General features: G+C 41.6%; 1 protein-coding gene across 2 annotated transcripts in view; it reads right to left on the bottom strand.

Moving 5' to 3' along the window:
• The window catches only part of LOC139535441 (chemokine-like protein TAFA-2), a 188,053-nt gene that overhangs the window by 73,101 nt on the left and 92,346 nt on the right, over nt 1-22,606 (bottom strand). For both annotated transcript variants that reach the window (XM_071334846.1, XM_071334845.1), the window contains exon 2: nt 19,140-19,252. In XM_071334846.1, the coding sequence (XP_071190947.1) occupies nt 19,140-19,251 (112 nt within the window). In that variant the 5' untranslated portion in view covers nt 19,252. The remainder of the gene's footprint in view (nt 1-19,139; nt 19,253-22,606) is intronic.

A 22,606-nucleotide genomic window follows, 5' to 3' on the forward strand; every position in this document is an offset into this window, starting at 1 on the left:
GCTGTGAGTAAAGCCAGTGTGTCTATGTATGCGGATGACTCAACACTATACATGTCAGCAACTGAAATGATTGCAACACTTAACAAAGAGCTGCAGTTGGTTTCAGAATGGGTGGCAAGGAATCAGTTAGTCCTAAATATTTAAAAAACGAAAAACTGTTTTGTCCCAGGGTCCTTAGCTTAGTAATGAGTATTGAGGGCTCTACGGTGTTGAACGCTGAGCTGTAGTCAATGAATAGCATTCTCACGTAGGTTTTCCTTTTGTCCAGTCCAGATGGGAAAGGGCAGTGTGGAGTGCAATAGAGATTGTATCATCTGTGGATCTGTTGGGGCAGCATGCAAATTGGAGTGGGTCAAGGGCTTCTGGGATAATGGTGTTGATGTGATGCATGTCAATCTCTCATGGCTCAAAGTGGAGGAGAGATTGACATCATCACTACTTGTTTTTGTAAGAAGTGTTGACAAGCTGAATGCATCGAGCTGTCTGTTTAAACTACTAGCACACAGCTCAGACACCCATGCATACCCCACAAGACATGCCAACAGAGGTCTCTTCACAGTACTACATAGAGCCATAACTACTTGGTACTCTATTCCACATCAGGTAACTGATGCAAGCAGTAGAATCAGATTTTAAAAACAGATTAAAAAACACCTTATGGAACAGCGGGGACTATGAAGAGACACACACACAGGTACAGACACGCATACGCACACAGGCGCTAGCACACGCACTCTACAAACACGTACATTGTAATATTGTTGTATGGTGGTATCATGTTATATGATGTACTGTTTTATCTTTTGTTTTATGTGTAATGTAAGTGTCTTAATGTGTTTGGAACCCAGGAAGAGTAGCTGCTGCCTTGGCAGCTAATTGGTTTGGTATTGGTTTGGTAGAAGACGGAAAGGCTACCCTGCACACACTACGGCAAAAGCGACATCTGTAATATTTGTTTGCTCTACATTATTTTGACCCGCTCCTGCAGGTATATCTCACTGGTGACCCCAAAAGCCAATTCCTCCTTTGGCCGCCTTTCTTTCCAGTTCTCTGCTGCCAATGACTGGAACGAACTGCAAAAATCACTGAAGCTGGAGACCCATATCTCCCTCACTAGCTTTAAGCACCAGCTGTCAGAACAGCTCACAGATCACTGCACCTGTACATAGCTCATCTGTAAACATCCCATCCAACTACCTCATCCCCATACTGTATTTATGTATTTATCTTGCTCCTTTGCACCCCAGTATCTCTACTTGCACATTCATCTTCTGCACATCTACCATTCCAGTGTCTAATTGTTATATTGTAATTACTTCGCCACCATGGCCTATTTATTGCCTTACCTCCCTTATCCTACCTCATTTGCATTCACTGTATATAGATTTTACTTTTTTCTACTGTATCATTGACTGTATGCTTGTTTATTCCATGTGTAACTCTGTGTTGTACGTATGTGTCAAACTGCTGTGCTTTATCTTGGCCAGGTCGCAGTTGTAAATGAGAACTTGTTCTCAACTAGCCTACCTGGTTAAATAAAGGTTAAATAAAAAAAATTAAAAAAATATTTTGATCAGCAGGTGCCACTAGTGTACAATGTGTTGATCAAATGAACCTATTTTTGACAAAATTGTCTGGAATGCCTCAATCCTTCAGGAAGCTTTGTTTCTCCATCACTACTATGAACCAGCTGTCATTAAACTACTGGAAACTGCACAGTAAGCACGTAAGAGTAAAGATCTTTATTGCCACACGTTCTTACAACAATTGCCAAACTAACAATGTCAAAAGAGGTGCTCAACATAACGATAAAACCACTTATACTGGTACATCATTTGAAATAACGGTTGGCACAAATATAACATGTATGCTAATGAGCCCCCCCGATGCACATTGCCCCCGCTTACATTTCTTATGCTGCGTTTGTAGCCAAGTGGGAAGTGGGAATTTATCACATACAACTGGCAAAAATCCAATTGAACAGCCCTCCAACTGGTAATTACTAGTGGTAAACTCATCTATCATCCTGAGCTCCCACTTCTCCCACATGCTGACCTCTGACATCACCTACTAAGGCAGGAGTAGGCGACCTTGTTCCTGGAGTGCCGCAGATACTGCAGGATTTTGTTTCAACTGGGCACCACACCTAACCAACTGAGCTAATTGATCAGTTCAGTGATTGCCTAAATTCAACACACCTGGTCTTCCCGGTCAGTCAAATCAAAAACATAAAGTGCCTGTAGCACTCCAGGACCTGGGTTGCCTACCCCTGTACTCAGGAAATTACCCAGATAACAGTATTGTTGATGCAAAAACAAAGCATTATTTATAATAATCATTCTATTCATATGGTTTTTGAACACTATAATTTGTTTAGAAGCATGATAGCTGTACTTTTAGTTTGTGATTTACGCCAGGGCTCTTCAACCTTTCTTACCCAGGGGACCCCCGCCCAGGCAAACCAGGGACCCCCATTACGTTAGCGAAACGTTTTTTTCCCACGTCCTCTCTTATCATCCGGTGAATGATAATGACAAGGACAACTAATCAACATCTCAAAATGAATAGATTTGATAGTTTTTCATTATTTTGACCCTCCCCACATTATAATTTGAAGAAGTGTAAACTAACATAGCCACAGCTAGAAAGGTAACTCCAAACTGGGGCTGTGACAATTATGGAATATTGGGTAACAATTAGGGCTGTTACGGTGACCGTATTACCGCCACACCGGCGTTCACGAGTCATGATTGCAGTGCAATTCCACGTGACCGTTTAGTCATGATAATTAGGCTTCTCCAAGCTCTGATGCTGCTGATGGTCATTTGCAACCTACGAAACTTGCTAACTGCCTGTTACTCAGCACTTTATTGTCCCTCTAATCACTCTGAAATCAATGCAAATGTTATCAAAAATCTAATCAAACACAAAATCTAATCAAAATGTTGAGCAACATTTCTAAAGGCTTTGCAATTGCTTGAGAAATCAGAGTAATGGCCTGTACTAAAAAGAGTAGGATCCCATCAGCTTTCTATAGGCTAGGCCTACTATATTTATTTCTAAACTTTCCTAATATTAAGCACATTGCTTCTCTTTACAACAGGAGTATAGCCTACCTGACTGGCATGAAAATGAACCATGGGAAAAGTGTCCTCCATTTGCTATTTAAGTGCAGAGACGAAATGTATTTTTTTTCAGCTGCCCTGTTTCGACAGGTGCATGATAATGGTCCATTCTAAATTAAAACAAATATATTATTTTGTATATGTAAAGTAAAGATGAGATTAAATCAAGAATAGTGTGATGGATGACAATATGATCACTTGTGAATGATGCCCAGCTTAAAGCAAGAAACAGCTAAATATTTCTTTGCAACTTTTTCAAATCACAGTCGCACACCTCATGTAGCCTAACCCATAGGCCTATATGTTTTGATACGGTTTGTATCACAACTAAAGTGGCCAACTAATCATTAAAATGACGCACATTAATCCGCTTTACAACGGGTGTAGAGCCTAGAGTCGATGCATGAGTTTTAAGTTTGGGTAAGATCATTTTCACCATAAAAATGCAGCTTTATAATAAGAGCATTACATGCATAATCGCATTTATGGTCATTTTTGAGAATGGGGTTTTCCTGCTAATGGAACATTTGCGCTTATAGCCTACTGCGTGTGCGCAGTGCTGCGCTTATAATGTGAAGAAATAACCTAATAGTTTATCAACATTTTAAGCTAAACTTCATCATCTGTTGCGTCAGGCTCATTGCTTAAAACAGTTTTTGATGCTAGTGGTTGTATTCTCTTGGGGATCTATTGCATCCCACAACTCTCCCAGACTATGTTCAGAATATTTAATTCTTGCACGGAATAGAATAGGTCAACTTTTGTACTATGGGGATAGTAGATTGACATAGGGTAGTGCTTTTGCTGTTCGTTAGGCCTTCTCATCTTGTTAAGCGGGCGGTGTTAAGAAGCGTGGTTTGACGGGTCATGTTTCAGAGGATGCATGACGCGACCTTCGCCTCTCCCGAGCCCGTTGGGGAGTTGCAGCGATGAGACAAGATTGAAATTTGGGAGAAAAAGGGGGTAAAATACATCATATTTTGAATAAATAATCTAAAATATGCCACGGAATTCTAATCAAATCTTGTCTGCTAAATGAGATAGTGTAGCCCACAGCCATATAGCATAGCCAGATCAGGGCCTAACATAAGGACAACTAGCGGCGACCCGTCATTGTTTTGAGCCCCACCTTTTTGGCATGTTATTTTGGCATTAATACGTGTCACATATCAGTTTGCAAACAATACATATTTTAATCAACTTGAGTAAAGAAAGCCTCATACTAACATGTTTTTTTTTGTTGCTTTATTGAATAAGGCTGCTCTAAAATGCAGGTGTTTCAGCCTAGCTCAGTTCTTTCTGTGGTGGTGGGGCTGCCACCAGAAAATACGGAGCATAGGTGTTGGTAATGTTCTCCAGTTGTGTCGTGATTGGCTCAGGGTTCTGTCACTCATGGGGACACTACGTAACCACAAACTCTACAGGGAGAGCTTGAAAATTCAAGGTCCTTGGGTGCTGCAATAGAGTTACATTAGAAGTTCCCATCCAAGAAGGCTCAAGGTCATTGGCTACAGATAAAATGATGTCAAATCACGTTATATCTACAGTAGCTTTGATTGGTCTGATCATGTCAACATCATACTTTCAAAATCTTAGCTAGCGAGCTAGCAGTCATCATCATGAATTAAGTCAATAATCTACTGGCAAATCCTTTTCATTCCTGGTCATGTTAAGAGAAGTTCTGAAGAGATCTGTTTCACCTGTCTTGTGCTTGTCTCTACCCCCCTCCATGTGTTGCGCATTTTTCCCATTATCCCCTGTGCATTTATACCTGTTTTTTCTGTTGGTCTGTTGCCAGTTCGTCTTGTCATGGTTAACCTACCAGCGTGTTTTTCACTGTACTCCTGTTTCGCGCTTTCCCCTGTTTTGCTAGTTTTTCTGGTTTTGACCACTCTGCCTGCCCTGAGCCTGCCTGCTCTGAGCCTGCCTGCCATTCTGTACCTGTCTGACTCTGCCCTGGATTACTGACCTCTGCCTGCCCTTGACCTGTCGTCTGCCTGCCCCCTGTTTTGTTCATTAACATCTGTGATTCGAACTATCTGCATCTGGGTCTTATACTGAGTCCTGATAAATTATAGATAAAACGTATCAGTGCTAATCGGCCATTGGACATAAACATTACACAACAAGTTGGAAATTGCAAATTCAACTGCAAGCATTGAAAAGCAATCACTAGCTTGCTATTCCCTGGAGTGAATGTGTGGCCGTTGTCTGTGTATATGGGTATCGTTCCCAAGCTTAAAAAGACAAACATTCAATATTGGCCATGCTGTCAATCCAGCATGACTTCTGACGCTTTCAAAAGAACTGTAAACCCGGAACTGGGAAATCTCAGACTTCAGTGAGTTCAAGACAACTGGGAACTCCAAGCTCCGACTGGAAAGATAGATATTTGAACGGTCATCCAACTCAGAAATCCAAGTCGGGAGCTCAGGCCTCTTTCTAAAGCTCCGACCTGAAGAAAACTAACGTCATGATCCGACCTTGTTTTTATCCGAGTTCCCAGTTGAGAATGCCAGATTTCAACGAAGTTTAATGACAAAATGTGCCCACGAAGACCGCGTCACCTTCCTGTTCAAGTGAGCACAGCACAACAAGGTCCAAAAATGTATTGTATGCTGCTGCATAAATGATGAACTATGCCAGGGAGATATGTACCTTACCAGTCAAAAGTTTGGACACATAGTGAAGACATCAGAACTATGAAATAACACATGGAATCATGTAGAAACATAAAAAGTGTGAAACAAATCAAAATATATTTGAGATTCTTCAAAGTAGCCACCCTTTGCCTTGACGACAGCTTTGCACACTCTTGGCATTCCCTCAACCAGCTCCACATGGTGGTCACCTGGAATGCATTTCAATTAACAGCTGTGCCTTGTTAAAAGTTATTTGTGGAATTTCTTTCTATCTTAATGCGTTTGAGCCAATCAGTTGTGTTGTGACGAGGTAGGGGTGGTATACAGAAGCCCTATTTGGTAAAAGACCAAGTCCATATTATGGCAAGAACAGCTCCAAAAAGCAAAGAGAAACGACAGTCCATCATTACTTTAATACATGAAGGTCAGTCAATGCGGATAATTACAAGAACTTTGAACATTTCTTCAAGTGCAGTCGCAAAACCATCAAGCGCTATGATGAAACTGGCTCTCATGAGGACCGCCACAGGAAAGGAAGACATAGAATTACCTCTGATGCAGAGAAAAAATTCATTAGAGTTACCAGCCTCAGAAATTGCAGCCCAAATAGAGTTCAAGTAACAGACACATCTCAACATCAACTGTTCCGATGAGACTGTATGAATCAGGCCTTCATGGTCGAATAACTGCAAAGAAAACAAAGGACACCAATAAGAAGAGACTTCCTTGGGCCAAGAAACACGAGCAATGGACATTAGACCGGTGGAAATCTGTCCTTTGGTCTGATGAATCCAAATCTGAGATTTTTGGTTCCTACCGCTGTGTCTTTGTGAGACATAGAGTAGGTAAACGGATGATCTCCAGCGTGAAGCTTGAAGGAGGAGGTGTGATGGTGTGGGGGTGCTTTGCTGGTGATACTGTCGGGATTTATTTAGAATTCAAGGCATACTTAACCAGCATGGCTACCACAGCATGCTGCAGCAATACGCCATCCCATCTGGTTTGGGCTTAGTGGGACTATCATTTGTTTTGACACATCACACATTCCGGCTGTGTAAGGGCTATTTGACTAAAAAGGAGAGTGATGGAGTGCTACATCAGATGACCTGGCCTCCACAATCACCCAACCTCAACCTAGTTGAGATGGTTTGGGATTAGTTGGACCGCAGTGTGTAGGAAAAGCAGCCAACAAGTGCTGAGCATATGCAGGAACTTCTTCAAGACTGTTGGAATGCTAAGAGTGTGCAAAGCTATCATCAAGGCAAAGGGTGGCTACTTGAAGAGTCTCAAATATAAAATATATTTTATTTATTTAACACTGTTTTTGTTACATGATTCCATGTGTGTTATTTCATAGTTTGATGTATTCACTATTATTCTACAATGTAAAAAATTAAGAAAAACCCTTGAATGAGTAGGCGTGTCAACTTTTGACTGGTACTGTATACTGTAGCTAAGAAAGTAATACTAAAACTGTGTTTGAATACCCATACTAACATACTGTATACAACATACTTAATGAGTATATACCACATACTATTAGTTTATTTTAGTATACTGTAAATTAATGGTGTCGATTCAGTTGAGAGTACTAGAGCTTCGCCTGTCTACCAAAAGTTGATGCTGTTGCCATGCAACCTCTTGCTAGCTTGTTATCATAACAAATTACAATCTAAACATTTTACGATTTCGGGTGTGTTCGTAAATTCAATCTGCAGTGCCAGAGTGCACCTGGGCATTCGTAAATCCAGAACGTTGTCAGATTGTAAAATCAGACCGTTCAGAGCGTTTAACGGCAGTCAAGTACCCAAGCTAACTGGCTAACATTGGCTAGCTACTTCCAGACACAAATGAAAGAACACCTCACTCTGACCATTTTACTCGCCATAGCAGAGCTGGTTAGACTGTTCATGTTATCCAGAGCATTGGTGACTGTAACTGTGCTGCTAGCAACAATTTACTACGCTTTTTTTTGCTGATGTCTACTGACGTCAGCATATTCAACGGTGAGCGAGAGTGCTCAGAAATTGGAATAGATAGCCAGAATTAACAATGTCGATTGAAACGCACAACGACTATACCACTTAGCTAAGAATGATGTGAATAATCAAGTCAATAAACATTGGTTAGTTAGTTTGATAGTTAATATGGTGCCTGGCAAGTTTGATGTATTAGTATCCAACTAATGTTAGGTAACTAGCTAACAAATTGTCAGCCAACATAACGTGTAACATAACTTATTTGAAAAGTCATGCCTTTATTACATTGCTCAACATTTTCTTAACATTTGTCATTAGTTAGTTCAATGAATTTGTATTCGCTCTTGTCAGACTTCGGCTGCATATTTTCCACCATTTTCTTCAATTCTGAAAACGTTGTGAAGCCACGCCCATTTTCTGAAGAATTGTGTTATGGGCCCTAAAAGTACGGAAATAGTGTCCTCTGCGTGTATAATAATGGCACACTATCTATATCCATACTATGACCAATAAGTATACTATATACTCAATTCTCATTACAAATAGTGTGGTTAGTACGAATATTTGAACACAGCTTAAGTGTGTGTTGTGTAGTAAGCTTTTAGTAGCCCATGTGCCTCACCCTAATAATTGTACCCCTTTTCCCCTCATAACTTAGCCTACTGTTCTGATTTGGTGGTGCACATGTAGCCTGTTTTAAAGAAATGTCATCATCGAATATTGTAAAAGCTTTCATGGTCTGCTTATTTGCCCCTTTTGTTTATCCTACGGTTGGTGTACAGGGACAATACTGTAAGAACGGCCCATGTTCTGAATTCTGACGCTGTACATTTCAAAAGTGCTTAACAAATAGTTATATTAACTACGTCCGTCCTAGCTTGCTCATTAATGTCTTAATCGAAATTATGGATTGCCTCTTATCCGGTCATCGTCCTCTTATGCCATAGTTTGTGCATCTCAATTGTCAGTAGAAACCACATTTGTTTATGCAAGTCAGCCATATCATCTATGTTTTTTAAAGGCATTAAATTAGTCTGAATTAACTGTTTTTCTGCCAGACAAGGCTCCGCTGATAGCCAGGTGTAACAGTGGTAAGGTGTTTGCTCTGCTGTTGGGACTCTGCTGTTGGGACAGCTTTATGTAGGCCCTAACAGTTTGTGGGCACCGTTTGTCAGCGTTATAGTCCAATTAATGTATTGTTTAGTGTTGTGTTATGTAGTGGCATTGCTGGCATGCATCTTAATTTTGTTGTTGTTGAGTTTGCCCCACCAAGATTTACATGCTAAAATCGCCACTGAGGACAACTCAGAGTATGCTATTCTGTTCTTCTGAAATAGACTACATTTTCTAGATATCATGTTTCTTTAGACCTGTCTAAAATAAAATAATGGATTTATTGTGATGGTGTAATCAATATTACATGGATTTATTAAACTTTTTAAAAGGTAGATGTTCGAAAGGTCTGCATCAGTGGCTTGTAGGCTATACATGGAAGTTGGGAGATGCTAAATGCGTTTGTTAATTAAAGATCCAATTACCATGAGACCAGCAGTTATTTGCTTGACAATCACCGGCTGACAAAATTTCATGACTGCCACAGCCTTAGTAACAATTAATTGTCATGAAAATGGCCAAGGTTATTGTCAGAATTGTCTTTTTTGTCTTTCTTTTTCTTTCTTTTTTTTACTTGAAAGGCATCTTTAGAAGACATTGTGTAACGAACGTCGTCGGGAGAAGGAGAAGAGGACCAAGGTGCAGCGTGGTAAGTATTCATAATACGTTATTTTAATAAATATGAACACTCTAACAAAACAACAACACGACAAACGAACAGTTCTGTAAGGTGACGAAAAACACTAAACAGAAAATAATCACCCACAACTCAAAGTGGGAAAACAGGCTACCTAAATATGGTTCTCAATCAGAGACAACGATAGACAGCTGCCTCTGATTGAGAACCACACACGGCCAAACACAAAGAAATATACAACATAGAACACCAGACATAGAATGCCCACCCCAACTCACGCCCTGACCAACCAAAATAGAGACATAAAAAGGATCTCTACGGTCAGGGCGTGACATGGGCAATCTATGTTTTGTTCTATGTTGTCCTTTTCTATGTGTTTGGCCTGGTATGGTTCCCAATCAGAGGCAGCTGTCAATCGTTGTCTCTGATTGAGAACCATACTTAGGTAGCCTGTTCCCACCTGTGTTTGTGGGTAGTTCTTTTCTGTTTTGTGTGTTTTCACCTTACAGAACTGTTTCGTCGTTTCGTTCACTCTCTTTGTTGTTTTGTTGTCATTCAGTGTTCAGATTATTTAATTAAAGTAGTACGAACACTTACCACGCTGCGTGTTGGTCCGATGATTCCTATTCCGCATCATCAGACAAAGAGGAGAGTCGTTACACATTGGTGACACCTCTGTCTTAAAAATAATGTTTTTTACCGCTTAGATCTTTTAGGAATGAAGCTTCTCCTCCCAACCGTTCTGCTCATAAAATAATTACCAACCTTACCCACTTCATGTAAAAATCTAAAACTGCTATTCGGGAAACTATATCTACTTCAATATAAAGTTGAATCCCCCCCTTCTCCTACAATTTATGTATTATGACGATTTATTATACGATAATTGTGCCAGCCCTACTCCAAATACACGTTCTCTAACAGAAGCTGTTTAACTGGTTAAACAAAGGTTAGCAATGTGTTGGCAGAAATGAATGTCCAAGTCAAGAAAGCATGCCAGCAACCAGCGTCACTTGCCACGACTGGTATGTGCAGGTGCTTTTTCAAAGCCAATGTCAGATACTACCGTAGGGGGTTGCGGAACCCTGGTTGAATACCCCTGGTTTACACAGCTTTTTATCCATTAAGAGTTTCTCAATGAGTTCATAGCACATGAATGCATCCAACTGGATTTTACGACTTCACAACTGGTAAATTCCCACCTCCCACTTGATTTCGAACTCACCAAAAGTGCCGTAACGATTGTACCTAAAGCTGCATTCATAACCAGGTAGGAATTTACCACATACGACTGGGAAAAATCCACTTGAACGGCCCTCCAACTGGTAATAACTAGTGGGAAACGCATCTACAGTATCATCCCTGAGATCCGACTTCTCCCACATGTTGACCTCTGACGTCAACTACTAAGGAAATTACTTAGATAACACTATTTTCGGCAATAACAACAAAACATTATTCATAAAAAGCAATCTATTAATAGGGTTTTTGAACTCCCAATTGGCGTTTTTCAGCGAGTTTAAAGCAAGTGAACGCATCCCATTGATATTTACGACTTCACAACTGGTAAATTCCCACCTCCCACATCATTATGAATGCAGCTTTTTATTGAATGTATTGGGTAGAAAAATGTACCATTATACGCAGCACATGTACTCTAAAAGGTACCGACCAGTACCATGTGAGTTCCTATGTCTACCTCTGAAGGTACCTTATGTGTACATTTGACTGAACATTGCCATTGGTTGCACTGGAATGTGATATGTAATCTACACCTCAATTTCTTAAATTATTTTCAACGAGTGTAATTATTTATATGTATCCTACATTTCCTTGTTCGGTACTTCTAAAGCGAGTAAGATTGTGACAATGACCACACGAGCAGCCGCTCACCGTTTTGACAGCTCTAACACAGTTACACCTCCGACACCGCCAAAACACCAGCTATGCGGGTGTCGGCTATCGCATGTTTACGCTTGATCTGATTGAAGCTAGGCCTTAATGTCAAGTGTCCCTGAGCACTGCTACTTTTTCGTTGGTGTTGACAAATTTTTTGTTTGCAACATGATTTCATGTGAAAATGATGAAGCAATTTCAGTGCCAACAGAAATTTGAGTTTGTATTAGGATGTTAAATTTGAATGTAATATTTTTGAATGCTTAATGCACAAATTGAATAATTGAATAAATAAATTGAACTTGTATTTGGAACCACCAAACTGAGCAATTGGGGGAGAAGGGCCTTGGTCAGTTAGGTGACCAAGAACCCAATAGTCACTCTGACAGAGCTCCAGAGTTCCTCTGTGGAGATAGGAGAACCTTCCAGAAGGACAACCATCTCTGCAGCACTCCACGAATCAGGCCTTTATGGTAGAGTGGCCAGACGGAAGCCACTCCTCAGTAAAAGGCACATGACAGTCCTCTAGGAGTTTGCCAATAGCCGCCTAAAGGTCTCTCAGACAATGAGAAACAAGATTATATGGGCTGATGAAACAAAGATTGAACTTTTTGGCCTGAATGCCAAGGGTCATGTCTGGAGGAAACCTGGCACCATCACTACGGTGAAGCATGGTGGTGGCAGCATCATGCTGTGGGGATGTTTTTCAGCGGCAGGGACTGAGGGATTAGTCAGGATCAAGGGAAAGATGAAGATATCCTTGATGAAAACCTTCAACAAAAGTACTGAGTAAAGGGTCTGAATACTTATGTAAATAACAAATATATATAGCATTTTTTTGCCCAAAACAATTAAAACCAGTTTTCGCTTTGCCATTATGGGGTATTGTGGGCAGATTATTGAGGGGAAAATTCTATTTAATAAATTTTAGATTAAGGCTGTAACATAACAAAATGCGGAAAGTCAAGGGGTCTGAATTTTTTACGAATGCACTGTATATATTCAGTTTCAATATGGTAGATACTGCATTCATTGTCTGTGTATCAAGTTTGCAAGAAATCATTTCAAGTTAATCAAACTTTCATGTATTCAACTTCTCAGATGCGTTCAGATTCAGTTTTCAAATTCAGTTCTCTAAATTCAGATTCAAAACTAGAGACAACATCCTACTACTTTGCCAGCTAAAAAAGGTAGAGGAGAACAGAAATAATCAAACTGTCACGACTTCTACCGAAGTCGATGCCTCTCCTTGTTCAGGCGGTGCTCGGCGGTCGACGTCACCGGTCTTCTAGCCATCATTGATCCATGTTTCATTTTCCATTGCTTTTGTCTTGTCTTCCTACACACCTGGTTCCAATCCCATTCATTAATTGTTGTGTATTTAACCCTCTGTTTCCCCTCATGTCCTTGTCAGAGATTGTTTATTGTTATGCTCGTTATGCTCAATTTATGGATTGGTGTGCGACGGGTTCTTGTACCCATGTTTATTTTTATTATGTACTTTGGTTTTGGAGTTTTTGTTTTACGTTATTAAACTACTCCATTTTACCAAGTTTGATTCTCCTGTGCCTGACTTCCCTGCCACCTACACATACGACATGACACAAACACTCTGTGTGGTAAACAAGCTTCTGGTGGTTTCTAATGTGGAATGTCCAATTTTAACTATGAATTTGGCTCTAGCGTTTGAAGTGATTCTGATATAATATGAATGTGCTTTCTGATCCCCTATATGATGATCACAGGCCGCATTAGAAGGGAGTGTCACAAAAAAACACAATTTGTCCCTAATAAGAATATAGTTGAGTAGCCCTGTCATATCCCTTCTAAGGTTAGCCTTTCCACTCCCTATTTCATCTTGGTCTTGTGACTGACTGGGTTTGAACCAGGTCTCGTGAATGTCACAAGACTGTGTTGTGCCCACTTATATAGATAAAGCCCTGAGGGATTAGTTCAGGAAGCCAACAAGTCTTCAAGTCTCCAGCAAGGTTCATCGAACCACCTCGGTTACATTTCACCCCCCTTTGACCTCATACATAGAGATCATAGCAACAATATAACTGACTGAATTCGAAATCAGGCCTCCTGCACTTCAACAACACTTTCTGTGGCAAACAGAAGGACCGGTGCACCCCATTTAATGAGAGTACAACAGAGGTGGTTTGGTGATCCATCCACGTGATGAGTAGCCTCGTAATTACCAGAATGATTACCATGTGTAGCTAACCATTCACGTAAGCTTGTGATGAGCAACCTTGGCTGAGACCTGGAGACGTGTTAGTTTGACTGATGGGGTTCTAACCCAGGTCTCCAGTGCACCAGGCAACGCAACTTTTCAGGTCTCAGACAAGTTACTCATCATATGAGCGTGATCACCGAATCACCCGTGTTACACTTCACCCCCCTTTCACCTTCGCCATGCATAGACCCATCCAAGTCACTGGACCAATGCATAGGCTTTAGCTCAATAGGCTAACACAGGCTTAACCCAGTCAGACACATGTTAACCTTATGACTACTGTAATATGTGTCAACATCCAGAATTGTAATTGGTTGAATTCTACCGTCATATCATCCTGAGCTACGATTGATTAAGACCACCCAGGTCGTGAGGTCATTGCAGTTGATCATGGCCGGAGACAGTTATAGCTAGCTAATAAAGAGCTACATTTCATAAAAATCCTGTCGTACTGCATTTTATTATTTTGTGCAAAGCATGCAAAACATGACATGGTGTCTGAATAAAAGGACTAAAAGATGGATTTTGCTGGAGTTCCTTCACCTCGGATGGACTGGGTCTACAAATTTACCCGATGCATGGCGCAAGTTCAAACACCATGCGGAGCTAATGTTCATGGGTCCTCTGAAGGAAAAAGAGTAGGTAAAGTGCAGCTACCTGCTCCTGTGGATCGGTGAAAAAGGGAGAGACATTCACAACACATGGACACTTACTGAAGCTGAATCCAAAGTACTGAAAACATAATACGATCTTTTTGAAGCATATGCTGTGCCAAAGACCATTACGATTTTTGCTAGGTACAAATTCCATGAGAAAGTACAGGGAGCTAGCGAATCGGGGACATCTAGGGGACATCTAGTGACAAAAAACCAGAACAGTCCTGGCCAAAACCTGACAGTTTGTGACTGAGCTGCGTCGGCTTTTGAAAGACTGTGATTATGCAAAAAAAGGATGAGATGGTCAGGGACTGTATTGTATTTGGAATATACTCACCACGAGTGAGAGAGAAACTTTTGAATGTTGGTTCTGAGCTAACGCTGGACAAAGCTATCGACATAGCCAGATCTCACGAGCTAGCACAGGCTCAGATGAAAACCATTTTAGGCGGCAACTCGAGCACATTACGTGAACAAGCAGTGCACGCAGTCAGGCAGACATCAAAGCACACCTCCAGTGCCCAGAGAGCGCGCATCAGAACGGAGAGAGACAGAACTCCAAAACAAATAGCGACACAGTCTCAAAATGCCTCAAAACATGTGGATATTGTTGATACAAAGTGCATGGGGAACAGGAAAATTGCCCAGCTAAAAGGCAAACCGTGTACTAAATGTGGAAAATTGAATCACTTTGCAAAAGTTTGCAGAGCTTACTGTGGGAAAACAGTACACACAGTGAGTGAAGCTGAAATGTCAATCAAAGAGTCAAATACTGATGAACTGTTTATTGATTCAGTGACACAGAAAAGTCATATCAGAGACAGAGCAAGCCTTTGCTAACATTGAGATAGGAACACAAGGCAAGTAAACATTATTCCTCTGAATGATTACCGCAGCTTGACATCTGAGTGCGAGCTACAGCCCACCTCGCGCTGACTGACTAGTTATGGTGGTGAACAGCTCACAGTAAAAGGCACATGCACTTTCAAATGCAAATACAAGGAACGTGAAATGATGTTGGATTTTTACATTGTTGACACTGCAGTGCTAGGTCTTAAAAAGCATGTTTTGGCATTGACCTAATCAAGCTAGTGTTACAAGTGACGGCACCAGTGGAGACAGAAAAATAATGTCATGGATGAGTTTGCTGATGTTTTTACAGGAATACATGGAGCAATCTGACAATGTCACCAAGGTTACAGAACCGACAGATTGGGTCAACGTGTTAGTGGTGGTGGAGAATCCATGCACAGGCAAGCTCAGAGTATGTCTTGACCCACATTATCCCTTACCGACGCTAGATGACATCACACACAAGCTAGCGGGAGCACACTACTTCAGTGTCATGGACGCCAGATCAGGTTAATGGGCTATCAAGCTCATTGAAGAGTCATCTAAGCTCTGCCCTTTGGGATTATCTCAGCCCAAGTTTCAGCGAAAGATCAACGAGATGTACAAAGTTGTGGAAATTGTTGTGGAGTTGTGGAAATTGTAGACGACATCCTTGGCTATGGTCGAACCAAAGAGGAACACAACAGAAACCTCAGTGCGATGCTGCAAAGGTCCCGTGAGAGAGGAGTCCGGCTCAACCCCGAGAAGAGCACAGTCAGCTCTACAGAGGTCAGCTACTTCGGACATCATCTCGCAGTGAATGGAATCAAGTCAGATCCACAGAAAATCTCGCCCATAAAATACATGGAGCCACCAAAGAACTGTGCAGAGCTGGAAACAGTGCTTGGCATGGTCAACTACTTAGCCAAGTTCGCACCCAGCCTCTCCAATGCCAACTCACCCCTGCGTCAGCTGCTAAAGCAGTACAGTGAGTTCCTCTGGGACAAGCAATATGACATTGCTTTCCAGAAAGTGGAAGACTTGATCACGAGAGAAACAGGACCAATTCTTGCCTACTACGACCCCAACAAAGAGCTCAGACTCCAAGTGATTACGTGGAAGTATAGACTAGGTGCAGTGCTACTGCAAGAAGGAAAGCCCATCGGCTACGCTTCCAAATCTCTGACTGTGAAATCAACTATGCTCAAATTGAAAAGGAGCTGTACACCATTTTGTTCGGATGTAAGCGTTTCCATCAGTACGTCTATGGATGACAAATCATTGAGGAATCCGACCAGCTCCTTGAGTCAATCATGAGGAAACCACTAGCGGCACCTCTGCCAAGGCTACAGAGAATGATTCTACAATAATAAAAAATACAACTTCAAAATCATTCACTGTCCAGGCAAAGACATCACTGTCACAGGCACACTCTCCCGGAAGTTTCTTACCACCAAGGACAGCAGATTCAGTGAAGGCATGGACATGCAGGTGCACACTGTGTACAGCAACTTACCAGTTAGTGACACAAAACTGAAGGAGATCTGAGCCAAAACAGAAAAGGACACACAACTCACACAGCTGAAGAAAGTCATACAGGATGGATGGCTTGGGAGAAGAGAAAATGCCCTCAGAGCGTCTGAGTTCTGGAACCATTGTGATGCACTATCACAGATCAACGGAATAATTTTAAAAGGAGAGAATCATCATTCCTACCAGTCTCAGAGAGGAGATTTTGGACACATGGGCAAGGAACAGTACAAAAAAGAGAGCACGGGACATTTTGTTTTGGCCAGAATGTGCATACAAATAGAGGACATTGATGGTAAATGCCCCACCTGTCTTGAACGATGTCCCTCAAACACCAAAGAACCAATGTTACTTCACTGTATCCCAGACAGACCCTGGCAGGTCGTGACTACCGATCTGTTCACCTGGAACAACGAGGACTACATCCTAAATGTGGACTACTACAGCAGATACTTCAAACTCGACAAGCTTCACAGCACCACATCTGCAGCTGTGATACACAAGCTGAAAGCAACCTTTGCCAGGCATTGCATCGTAGAGACTTTAATATCTGACAATGGCCCCTGTTACAAATCAAAGGAGTTTGAATCCTTCTGAAAAGCATGGGAGTTCGCCACATGTCACCACACGCCCACATTACCTTCAAAGTAATGGCCAGGCTGAAAAATCTGTCCAGATTGCTAAATCCCTCATGGACAAAACAAAAGCAGACGAGACTCCCCTACCTCACTCTCCTTGAGTACTCCAATTGACAACATCAAATCACCTGCCCAGCTGTTTATGAGCCTCAGACTTCGCTCAAACTTTCCCAGCAGCAACCAGCAGCTGCAACCTGAGGTCGTCAGCTACAAGGAAAGGCATGAAAAACGTGCAGAGACGACACCAAAAGCAATACTACGACAGGTCAGCTAGACCACTACCACCACTGAACGACGGAGACTCAGTTAGAAGCCAGGAGCATGACTACTAATAGCCATCAGTCATCATTCAGCCAGCTGACACTAAACGTTCGTATCACGTCCGCACCGCAGAAGGCGCGGTGTACCGCCGCAATCGTAGTCACCTACTGAACACAAAAGAACAACACACTGATGAGATTAACTGTTTCCCTGAAAGAGAACGTGATGGGCTAAACACACACACAAACACAACACACACCATACTTACCTGCAACACAACAACTGTTGACTGACACAGAAGCATGCTCAGCTTCATACCACACAAGGTCAGGAAGAAAGGTCAAGCCTAGAGCTGTGAAATGAAACACTTATATGTACACTTATATTAAAATATGTAGAACATTTGTATTTTATTTTTAAAGAAGGGGGATGTAAGAAGGGGGACGCCAGAAGTTTCTGTTCACCACAGTGAGTGTTTGAGTCTATCTGTTCTCCTCTACCAGGATGTTTTCTCTGGTTTTAAATCTGAATTTAGAGAACTGAATTAGAAAACTGAATCTGAATGCATCTGAGAAGTTGAATATACAAAACTTTGATAACCTTGAAATGATCGTTTGCTAAACTTGATATAATGAATGCAATACCTACCATATTGAAACTGAATATATAAATATTGAACTTGAATTTTCAGTTATGAAATACAAGTTAAATGTATGTATTCAATGATTTAATTTGTGCAATACAAATTCAAAAATATTACATTCAAATTAAATATCCTAATACTAATTCAAAGTTAAATACAATTTCTGTTGGAACTGAAATCACTCCATAGAAACTCCACATAACCACATGTTCCAAAAACACATGATTTCACATAATTTCACATTTGCATAACATGGAAATTTAACGTGAAATCATGTGGTTTTTCCGTAAGGGTCTACCTTTTGCGTTCATGTCTGTTGTTGTTTCGCTATTTCGGCTTTTTGTTCGAAGTGTCGAAGCCTAAAGACACTCCAGATCAACAAATGACCCCAAAGCACCCTCCACTGGGTGTCACACAACGGAGTGTCTACTAATTACAACAGTATTTACAGTGAGGTCTGTTGGAGCGATGAACTGGAACCAGTCACTATGAGTACTTTAACAGTAGGCTACATTATCCTAGCTACTGACCATTATGAACATCCTCACCTGTCCACTGTGTTACCTCATCACTGATGTATTATATCATTGTGTTGTGGTGTGCTTTCTGGGCCAAAATGGCTGCCTGGCATCACAAAGGTGGGTGCTACTCTTAGTGGATGAAGTTTCTTCCCCATAAAATGTCAAGTGCTTTGAGCACCTGGTGGATGTAAAGCAATGTAAATCAAATCCATTATACTGATTAGGAAATACTTTATGTTAAGTATTGTGTATTCTGTAATAACTCGTTGTTACATAATAAGTGCTTTGCATTTACATTTGAATAGGTTAATGGTTTACATTATTATATCCATGTATTATGTTATTACACAATTTGCTGACAATAATTATGGTGTGTGCAACCTACCCATAGAGGTACATATCTACCCTATTTAATTGTCTGGACATACCTATGTGACTTCTGTGTGACGATGCGAGGGTCAGCTGTCCCCAGAGAGACACCACACAGACGGCCAGCAGCAGCCCCCTTTTGCACACTCTCCGTAGGTCTCTCTCCCGCATACTGAAACGACAGAGTGGGGAAAACGTGATCAGTAACTTACATCCGTCATTAGGACATTTTTGGAGTGACATACAGGCATGACGTAGTGAAAAGACTCAACAAACTACATACAGTACAAGTCCAATACAAATTCCATGCCATCTTCGCCCTAGCCACGTGAGCCACTCTGATCTCCCTAGCTTACATTTAGTATTTTAGTATTTTATTTGGATCCCCATTAGCTGCTGCTAAGGCAGCCACTACTCTTCCCGGTGTCCATACGGAGTCAGTGCATATTTATTTAAGCTCGCGAGGCTAGCTTTGCCCTGCACAGAGACAAAAGATGGACGGTGCAACTCACAAAATCCCAATCTGGAGAAAGGAGCTGGCTTTAGGCGGTGGCCCACTTATGCTGTTGGGTATCAAACACAGCAGGGTGTCTCATCCTGCAGATACAGTACAGTGTGGCTTCCTTCCCAAAAAAACAGAATTATACATGAGCTCGTGGTAACATATGCATTGAACGCTGCAGTGCTTTCCTTCCCACGCCATGACGCCAGTTGGTGTTTGATCAACTGTGAGGACGCATGTTTCCCATAGCTTTTTTCACAGAGACAAATAAACACGCCCATGTTGATTCTGTGCGAACTGATTTAGCTAAATACCTTTTTTGTATTCATGTGTAAACATACAGTAGATGGGTGCTTGTCATTTCCCCCCAAATGATGTGTTGTTGTTATTCCCTTAAAACACATAGCTACAGTAACACTGCAGCAACCGCAAACCCACCACAAGCTGTTGTGCTGTGTACTTCTCTATAGTCCTAGAAGTTCTATAAATAGAACAAATGACGTCAGACTATCCCTTATTCCCCCGTTTCCTCTTTCCCTCTATATAAATGATGTCTGTCTTTCCCTTATTCCCTCGCTTCCTCTCTCTCTGCTCTCCTTACCTGGGAGGGAGGTGCCTGAGTAATAGTGTTTGGGTGGTCTGTCTTGGCTAGTGTTTCCCAGCTCAGTAATCTTCATGTAGTGTTCAGGGTCTGTTGTCCAGTAATACATTGTGGCTGTGTAAGATGCCCTTTGAGAGGAGAACAAACAATGCAATCAGCGGCTCATCTTATTGCCAACAGAGCCCGTTCCTCTCACAGGAAAAACAGTCGCAAATCACAGGCATCCTTTCTACTCATTGCCAGTGTATCCACTCAAATTAGTGAAAAGATTGGTTTCATGCTAAGAGCTTAACTCTTGGTTATTTGGCAGTGGCTCGTGAAGGGAGTAGAGAGGGAGACATCTACCACAATAGAGCTGGGTGGCATCTAAAGGATAGTTGTCTCTACTGTATGTAGAGGATGCTGGTTTGATGGACAGTGTCAAGTGCAATCAGACCTGAATTCGGAGAGTATTTGTTTTCTTTCTCTGGATGTTTTATTAGGCAGGTAGCCTAGTGGTTAGAACGTTGGACTTGCAACCTTCCCCGAGCTGACAAGGTAAAAATATGTTACTCTGCCCCTGAACAAGGCAGTTAACCCACTGTTCCTAGGCCATCATTCAAAATATGATTTTTTTCTTAACTGACTTGCCTAGTTAAATAAAGGTGAAATTAATTAAGCCTGCCTGGAGTGCCATATGGGCAGGGTTTACACTTTCGAGACCATTCCATTGCGTCCATTGAACCAGGCAATCTCAATCAAGCACAGATAAATTTAAGATAAAACAAATACTATTTGAACCCAGGTCTGGGTACAACCTTAATCTACCTAAACAGACCACGGTGTTCAGTATCAGAATGGTATGACTATTGTTGTCATACCATTCATGGATGACATGTATGACATACGATTCATGAGTTCCTCACGTGTGGCATGCATGGTTATACATGCAAATTATGGAGGAGTTGGGAAACGCACATTCAGATTTGGGACACTACATCAACAGACTAGTTGAGAGAGGCCGAGGGATGGTTTTTCTGCATGCTATACATAGTCATATAATACACAGACACAGTACATCTCCAAGGCTTAAAGATGCCTAAAGATTTCCTGTTTAATGATGGAGGTTAGTCAATGGGACCAATAGGGCTGGGGGTTTTAGCTAACAACCGATGCCTGCAACTGGGTGGACAAGGCCGATGTGTTCGAGTTGGAGGGCAAAATAAATCAGTGTTGTTGTTGAGGATAGTTTTTTATGTGTGATGCAACTGGCTTTGTGCCACTTGTCATGCCCTCTGAGCCGAGCCATGTCTCTCCAACAGAAACTAGATAAACAAGCATCCTTCTAATAGATTAGATAGAGAAAAATAACAATCTGAGCATAATAAAGCACACACCAAACCCGGGTTTCTATTGAATTATATTTATCAAGGTTGATCATTAAATGTTTTCTGTAATCACATTGCACAGAAATCCGACGTTTTCCACAAATTAATCCCCTCAACGTGTCGTGCCTCCCGAAGGCAATAAATTATGCATAGCAGCTCCGATTTACTAAAAATGAAACCACAACAAGGAATTTCAATACATTTTTCATACCATATACTGTAGATGAAAACATACTGTACAGTGTCTCTACCAAACCTACATATCAACATTGAATCACCTTATCAAGTTTGTTTTGAAGGCAAGTTGCCAAAACAAATGAGATACAAGGTGAAACGCTACTTGAACCTCTGTAAGAAAAATGATCCTAGCATTGATAAGACTTTGAGCGCCACATGGCAACAGGCCTCACACACTCCAACGTATTGGAACACAGAGTGAGTCAGCAATGTAGGCTAGGGCTGCACTCTGTACCTGATTTATATAGAGTGATATGGTTTCAGATGAGCGGCTTAGCCGGCTTCTCTTCTTTAATTAGTCTCTTTGGATTACTCCCCGACATGTGGGAAGATGTCGGACAGATTTATTTCTGTTCCTGCTTCTAAACTCCCTTTCATTCCTCCATCAAGGGATATACTGTAGCCAAACTGTAGAGGTGGCTCAGGATGCAACTTAGAGAGAGCTAGTAAGGATTGGGTGAATCCACTGTGACGACATCACTAGCAGCCTTGAACCAAGCAGCCACCCCTCAAACTTCCTTCCTGCGTGTAATGGTAAGTGTGTGATGGGGTGGTGGTGGGTGAGGTGTGTCCATGCTCTGCTGAGCTCCTACCCTTTGGACTCTGACTGGACACGCTAGGCTAGGCTTCAGTACAGTGTGGGCCTGGACCAGTTTGCTCGTCTTTGGACCCAGATATCTGGTACAGTACACAGAGGGATGAGATGTAAAGGGGAAATGACTGAAACGATTTCATGGCAGGAAGTCAGAGAGGAGAGCAGGAGGGCCTGCTAATACAGGCCTGAGGTGGTTTTGAGTTTCATTGTTCAGGTTCAAGGTT

This window comes from Salvelinus alpinus, chromosome 12, assembly GCF_045679555.1.
Source record: "Salvelinus alpinus chromosome 12, SLU_Salpinus.1, whole genome shotgun sequence".
Classification (NCBI taxonomy): Eukaryota; Metazoa; Chordata; class Actinopteri; order Salmoniformes; family Salmonidae; genus Salvelinus; species Salvelinus alpinus.